The sequence below is a fragment of the Cryptomeria japonica genome, chromosome 1 (genome assembly GCF_030272615.1).
Source record: "Cryptomeria japonica chromosome 1, Sugi_1.0, whole genome shotgun sequence".
Lineage (NCBI taxonomy): Eukaryota > Viridiplantae > Streptophyta > Pinopsida > Cupressales > Cupressaceae > Cryptomeria > Cryptomeria japonica.
This window is the reverse complement of record NC_081405.1, coordinates 343,989,933-343,998,111: the sequence shown is the minus strand read 5'-3', so window position 1 is coordinate 343,998,111 and position 8,179 is coordinate 343,989,933. Positions and strand designations below refer to the sequence as shown.

The window sequence follows — 8,179 nt, the reverse complement described above, 5'->3', positions numbered from 1 at the left end:
TTCATTCTTGAGTTGGTGTAATGGTGGAAAATTTGTACTCTTGGAAAAGAGGTCACAAGTTCAAATCCTATCGGTAGTAGGCTATGTTTGCTTTGCTTGTAGCATAATCAGATGTCTCTTTCATGGAGTACAAAGTAGTCCCATACACTATAAATCATATGTAAACCTAAAAATTGATTGCTCGATATATCATGGACTATAAAAGGATCCAAATTTACATTTCCATTTCCATTGATTTCTCAGTTGTTTGTGGAATAAATTAATTTATTGCAATGCTTTTATTGAAAAGCATATTTCTTAAGCTCTTATAAAAAAATTATATTATCAACAAATATTTGAGTCAACAATTTATCTAATATATCAATCTATAGCGTCATAAACTATAACCTTATATACAATTTACACCACCTTTTTTTGCCCTTGCTTAGTGTGTCGCGTCTTAGCTCTCTCCCAGGTCCATTTTTTGCCTTTTTACCTCAAAAAAACTAATGTCATCTTTTTGCACTATGATCTGAACCTTGACCTTGGATTGTATACTCTATATTTCCCACTTGTTTGCCCTATTTTTGGTGGACAAGGGCACTTGGGGCATCTCGGTCCTCCTTAAACATGACCAATTTTGAATATGTTGGTGCACTTCCCATTCTTGATGATTTTGGATCTCGGTGTCTTAATATGACTATTGGAGGTTAGCCTAATCGATAATTTACCTTGGGAACCCTATATAAGAGCATCATTTTGATTCATTTTTATGATCCACAATTATCCATAATCTTGCATTCATATTGACACTTCATCAAGCGACATCAAGCATCTTCAAGCATATTAAAAGCAACATTTCATCCCATCACATCCTTTCTGTTAGGGTTTCAAGCAGATCCGAAGCAAATATGAACTAACAATTATATGTAGATTTAAATACAAAAGATAAAGAAATAAAACATGACACAGATAACACAGAGATTTAACGTGGTTCACCCAGAATGGGTTACATCCACCATACACAGCCGTCCAATCTTTCTTATTATCCAGCAAAAACAGTACATCAACCTTTTTTTTTAATGCCTTAAGCATCCCAGCCGCTTATAACATGCGTTTTTAGGGCAACAAACAAAGTCGGCCTTTTTTAGGGTTTTATTACAATGTCGGTTTTCATCAACAAAAAACGGCAAAAATTTTTTTCTCGGGGGCTACCGCCCCCGAACCCCCGCTTTCTCGGGGGGCGAGGATACGTGCTGAGTGCACAGTACTTTGTTGATTAGTTGCCACATTTCAACACTTTCAACATCATGGAGCAGCAAATTACATCAATCTTCATGCAAGCATGTGTTTGTGTTTGAGTCATTAATGTTTTGTCATGTTATTGCATTGACACTTGTGATTGCATTCAAAGATCATTGCATAATCAACCTTCATCAATTACAATAGATTTGAGGAAAACCCCTATCAACAACACATCTTCCCTTCTTTTTGTGTGTAGGTGACAAATTCAGAAGCTACAAACAAAGACTAGGGCATTTGCAGGAGTGTAAAGTGGAGGACCATGTTGCCCCAAGCATCTCGGTTTGACAAACTTTTGGCGAACTTCTAGGAGAAGATTTTGAGCGATATTCTAATTCTAAAAGTTACTTGTTTGTTCACATTTGATAGATGGAGGAATAGGTTGCCCAAAGCATCGTGGTCCTATACTTTCAAGCTGAATTTTCTGACATAGGTGTCTCTCCACTTCTTCTCAGATCTACCTTTCTATCTGCATACCGCATTCATAGCTTGTTGTTCATGTTGTTTTATGTCAATTTTCCATCATTTTCCTTGGATCTAGCATTCAATTTCAAATCTCTTAAGCACCCTCAACTCAAACAAAGAGAGGGTAAAGTCTAATTAGCATTCCATTCCATTTGGGGTTGAATCTATTAATTTCACTCCTCTTTCATGTTTGGTGGCCCTTTTGAAAATAAGTATTTTCATTTGTGGATCCCTATTTCACCACTAAACACAATCAAACAAATTTTCCAATATGTTTTTGTTTGTAATGACAATAGTGTAGGTTTTTTAGTTTTTTGATTGACTTGGACTTAAATTTTGGTGTTAATTTTCCATAATTCATGTAGCACTCAAAATATTGCTTTTAGAATCAATTGTGTATGTTTTTGAATCGGTAATTTAGATCAATCGAATGATTCATCATCAAGAAGAGGAAAATGATATCTTTTAAATGCTAGGTGATATCTTTATTCATCGTTTAACATTACATGCAAGATAAAGATATAACATGGAAAAAAATATTAAGAGTAAAGTAGAAAGAAAAGAAAAATTTATCAACTTTTTGCTTGTCAAGTTGAATTTACTAAAGTCTATAGATAATTCACTTGAGAATGATGTACATATGTTTGGAAAAATGATGTTCATGAACACCATTTAGAAATTTCCTAAGCAAAGGTCATGTTGTACTTAGCTAAATCCCCAAGATAGTTAATTCAATGACAACAAACCAAGATCAAAGATAATAAGCAAACATGTAGTATGCCTAGGATGATTATATAAATAAGACACTCTAAGATTATGCTCTAGTTGCTCTCATATGAATATTATTCTAATGATCCTTAGGTGATTTGCCAATGAGTGAGGAATGCCCTAGGTTGGCTCACAACTATTAATGAAAAGGTCAACAAAGGTGTATAGTTGAACAAGGGATTCAAAAGGTCAAGGTTTAAATGTATTATTGTAGAGATGACTTAGGTGAATTGCACACTTGTGGAATTGATCCAAAATACTAAATAAACGATCTAAAAATCAAGATCCATTTTTAAAAATAAATAACAATAAAAAAATGATAATATACCACTTATAATTTTTTATTAACACAAAAACACTAAAAATCTAAATGACCCCAAAACACAATGAAAAAAGACACGAGCTTAAAATTTTGATCATTATGTCAATGAGCTCTTGAGCTGCTAATGAAGTTGAATGTTTCTTAATGAGCTCATCAAGGATCAAGTCTTGTTAAGTATAAGGCTTCAACATCATAAGAGATGAGGTCGAGATCATGCCTTGGATGAATTTGGCAAAATGGATATCCCCGAGTCCTTGACTCTTAGTCGAAGAGGTTTCGGCCTAAGACTCATGCTCTCGAATAGTTAAAATGACTTTGTGAATGAAGATCCCTCCATAAAAAAAATAAAAAAATAATCATTATTATGCTTCAAACTTGCATGCATTAGTATACATTGTTTGTATGGAGATCGCCAGACCATTATATGCTTGCAAGCTTTTTCACATCCGTGTATAAAAGTTGTATTCAAGTAAGCTTCTAGAGAATTCGTGGAAGCTATTGACGGAGATGGTCTTCATTCATGGGTGTATTGTTAGGGTTAGGAGGAGTGGGTGCGTGTGAGAAACAAGAATGGAAGAGTCTCGCAAGGTTTGATCTAGTTGGTGCGGGTCTCACCATAGGAACAATATTCCTTCAAAATTATATTCCTTGGCCATGCAAAGAATTAGCTGGCCCAAACAACGGTGGTAGCATGACAGTTCTGAAGTCAAAACCATGAAATCCGCACGAAATGGCAGAAATGTAGATCACCCTACCTTTGCCCGTTTTGCCCCTGTCAAGTAAGAACCAAAGTGATCCACGACACGACACCCATTTAATTTATACGATTAAAATGCTATTGCAGACGCTGAGTTTGTTGGCTCAACTTCTACCCAAATAGTTTACTATTGGGGAAATCAAACGAGATGGCGGGGGCTTCTCTGGCGTAATCAACAGCCCACCGTTCTTCCAAGAAAGAAAAAACATGAATAAATAGTGCAAATCGGGAGTACCCAGTTTAAGGAATTTTCTTATCAGTGAAATCACACAATGTCGCAGAAGTATGAGGAAGCTGAGTACCCAATTAAGCGCGGGGATTCCATGATGTCTTTCGAGGACTTTGTGAGCGTGAACAATGATGGCGAGAACCAGTCCGCCGCCGGATCATGGAGTCTTCGACACCAGGGTAGGTCGCTCCGAGATTTTCTTCAGTCGAATCGGAACGATCACCATGCTGTCGAAATGATGGAAAGCATCCATTCTAATCTTCCACCGGCGCTGCCGTTTATACTGAGGTTCAGGAATCTCACTTACAGTGTTTCGACCAGGACTCGTTTCAGTAAGAACCGGCTACAGGCCGCCGACCGGATCGAGAATTTGCAGCACAAGTTGGTTCTGAACGACGTTTCGGGCGAGGCGAGAGATGGCGAACTGTTTGCTGTTTTGGGGCAGAGCGGGTCTGGGAAGTCGACGTTAATTGACGCGCTTGCGCACAGAATTTCGAAAGACAGTTTGAAGGGGACAGTGACTCTCAACGGTGAGCCACTCGGCGGGCGGGTGCTGCGCAGTATTTCGGCTTATGTTATGCAGGACGATTTGCTTTTCCCGATGCTCACTGTTAAGGAGACGCTCATGTATGCGGCTGAGTTTCGACTGCCGAGGTCGTGTACTTGGGAGAAAAAGCGCGGGCGGGTCGAAGTTTTGATTGATCAGTTGGGTCTCCGGGCTGCTGCGGGGACAATTGTGGGCGATGAGGAAAATCGGGGTGTTTCTGGTGGAGAGAGGCGGCGGGTTTCTATTGGGATTGATATTATTCATGACCCCATTTTGCTCTTTCTTGATGAGCCCACCTCTGGTTTGGATTCGACCAGTGCTTTCATGGTTGTGAAGACTTTGCAGCGGATTGCAAGGACGGGTAGTGTGGTTATCATGTCGATTCATCAGCCCAGTTATAGGATTCTTGGCCTCCTTGATCGGCTCATCCTTTTGGCTCGTGGCCAGACTGTTTTCAGCGGCTCGCCTGACCGGTTGATGCCTTACTTTGCAGAGTTTGGGCATCCTATTCCGGAGAATGAGAACAGCACGGAGTTTGCTTTGGATTTGATACAGGTAGGTTTAAAAACACATCCAACATGTTTGTTTGAGAATGAAACTCGCAGTTTTCAAAGGGTCTAACATAGCAAGGTGTTTGATTTTCACATAACATTCTAATTTTCAATTTGTGTAGAGAAGTGAGTGGTTTCAGATAAAAGCCATCTAAACAGGTGGTTTCTAATAGAGAAGTTAGTGTGATCTCAGACAAAAGTCAATTAAATAGGCGAGTTTAATTAGAAAAGTTAGTATGATTTTAGATAAAAGTCATTTAAACAAGTTAAAATTTAGAATGTGTTGTTTAAGCTTGTTTATTGAATGGTTAAACTCTTTTAAAATTATGAGAATTTGCTAACATGTATGTATATCTTTGATTCGACTTTGAGCATTCTTTAAATATGCTTTGATGAAATTTATGTATATTTTTTAATTCAATTATAGATGTTATAGAATTGTAGTGGACTTACAACTTCTATGTTGTGTTTCTTTGGTTCAAAATTTATGAGACGTGTTTTTGGTTTTTCCTTGATTCAAGATCTGTGTTTTTTGTGTGTTTCTTTTCTATTTAGCTTCTTGTATATTTGCATTTGATTGATTATTTGGACATCCTTGGCACTTGAGAAAATTCTCTTTTGATCAATAGTTCACTATGAAATTCTTTCCCTTTTGATTCTCAGGAACTGGACGCATCTGACGGGGGAGTAAAACCACTGGTGGAGTTCTTCAAGTCATGGAGAAGGACCCCAAAATACGGAGAAATATCAGACGTTCACACGAGGAGCCTGAACGAGACCATAAATGCGAGCATAGCGAGAGGAAAACTGGTAACAGAGTCAAACTCCTCAGGCCAAGTAGCCGATTTTGCAAACCCACCATGGGTAGAAATGTCAGTTCTAATAAGGAGGGCCTTCATGAACATCCGCCGCACGCCGGCACTCTTCTTGATGCGCCTAGCAACAGTAATGGTCACAAGCTTCATGCTGGCCACCATATTCTGGAAGCTAGACCACAGTCCCCAAGGCATAAGAGAGCGACTGGGCTTCTTCGCATTTGCCATGTCAACAACCTACTATTGCTGTGCCGACGCCCTGCCCATTTTCCTGCAAGAGCGCTTCATTTTCATGCGGGAAACGGCCTACAATGCATATCGACGCTCTTCCTACGTGTTTGCACAGACCCTGGTTCAGATACCATCGATGGTGATTCTTGCGGTCGCTTTCGCCGTCACTACTTTTTGGGCCGTCGGTTTGGGTGGCGGGCTATCGGGCTTCGGCTTCTTCGTCTTGGTTCTCATTGCCTCCTTCTGGTCGGCCAATTCCTTCGTCACTTTTCTCTCTGGGGCAGTCACAAATCTGATGATCTCTTACACCATTGTAGTCGCTCTTCTGGCCTATTTCTTGCTCCTTAGTGGGTTCTTCATTACTCGGAGCAGGATCCCACCATACTGGATTTGGTTTCATTACATTTCTCTGATAAAGTATCCTTATGAAGCTGTGCTTCAGAATGAGTTTGGGAGGGCCGATGAGTGCTTTGCTAGGGGAACTCAGGTCTTCGACGGGACTCCTATGGCCAGTCTTAGCCCTCAGCTTCAGATGTCTTTTCTTGCTCTTCTTAGGTCGCAAACTAATATCAACATTACTGCGACTACTTGCGTTACCAAGGGGTCTGATGTTCTGAGCGCGCAGGACGTCACGCAGCTTGATAAATGGATGTGTGTCTTGGTCACTTTCTGCTGGGGTTTCTTCTTCAGGTTCTTGTTCTACATTTCCCTTCTGCTTGGCAGCAAAAACAAGAGGCATTGACACCATTTGCTGCTTCTTCTTTTTTTGTTTTTGTAATTTTTCTCCCGATTCCAGTGCCATGCTCATTTCTAGATCTGCATTTCTTGGTGGCGGATTTCATTCTGGTTGAACACTGCCATCGAATAAGCAATGGTCGAATGGAAAGATCCTGAAACTGTATCTACCCAGTTCTGCTTTTTAATTCATGGAACTTGTGTCTAGGTAGTTTTTTAATTTCTCATATTTGATTGACCAACAAATTATGTACCAATTGCAAACTCTATTGAGTTTTAAGCAATGTTTATGATGAAGATTTATTTAAAATTCAACTTTGGACAGTTATATTTACTGGTCTATTTAACATTTTTTTTAGATTTAATTGTGTCAGTTTTTCAATTTATAAGTAATTTTATCCAAGTTTTATTTGTTGTTGAAAATAAGATAAAATTATACAGCGAGATTCTGATAATTTGATGCATCCAAATAGGTAGATAGTAATAAATCATAGATGAAAATGGATAACAAAATTAATGAAAGTCATAGCTCAAGAATTACGTGGAGAAATCTTTTCGGGAAAAACTCCACATTCAAAGTGATCCAAGACTTGTATTAATCATTTAATGAGTTACATCAATACAACTTTTCTCTTTGAATTTTCTAGCACTTCTTTGCTTCAACAACATGAACAAATGGTTTTGAAAACCATTTAGGCAAAAATCACAAAAAAATAGTAACAACAAGGTTGAGACATTTTCTCAACATTTTAATTGGTGGATAGGAATTTTGCATATAGATTTCCATTCTTGAATTGGTCGAATGGTGGAAAACTTGTACTCTTTACAAAGAGGTCAGAAGCTCAAATCCTACGAGGAGTAGGGTATCCACATCTTGTTTGTAGCATCCTTAGGTGTCTCTTGCATGGAGTATAGCTTCGTTGTGTGTGGAATAAATTAAATTATCGAAATTCTTTTATTGAAAAGTATATTTCTTAAATTCTTACAAATTTGTTCTATTAACAACAAATATTTGAGATCAACAATTTATCTAATATATTGATCAAACAATTTCTGATATATTTGTGCTCGTAAACAATAGCATAAGATTTTTAATTTTTTGATTGACTTGAAGTTAAGTGTTTGGTATTGATTTTGTATAGTCTATGTAGTATTCAAAAGATTGTTGAACTAGAATTAATCAATTGTGTATGTTTTTGAATTGGTGATGTAGATCAATTAAATGATTCATCATCAAGAAGAGGAGAGTGATATATTTTAAATGCTAGGTGATATCTTTATTTATTTTTTAACATTACATCCAATAGAGAGGATAAAGATTTACTATGGAAAAAAATATTAAAAATAAAGTTTTGAGATATGAATATAAAAGTTTTTCTTTTAAAGTGTTAGGTAAAATTTTTAATGTGATCAATGAGGTTGACATACCATGTCCTCTAGCTCCATGTGAAACACTTTTGACCTAGAGCTATGAAATA

The 8,179-nt window shown here is 37.7% G+C and overlaps 1 protein-coding gene across 1 annotated transcript; it reads left to right on the top strand.

Annotated features, from left to right (window-relative positions):
- The first annotated feature begins 3,597 nt into the window (after positions 1-3,597).
- On the top strand, positions 3,598-7,048 carry LOC131043621 (ABC transporter G family member 6). Its single transcript, XM_057976855.2, has 2 exons — positions 3,598-4,924; positions 5,584-7,048. The coding sequence occupies exons 1-2, from the start codon at positions 3,866-3,868 to the stop codon at positions 6,706-6,708; spliced, it is 2,184 nt and encodes a 727-aa protein (XP_057832838.2). The 5' UTR covers positions 3,598-3,865; the 3' UTR covers positions 6,709-7,048.
- The last annotated feature ends 1,131 nt before the right edge of the window (positions 7,049-8,179 follow it).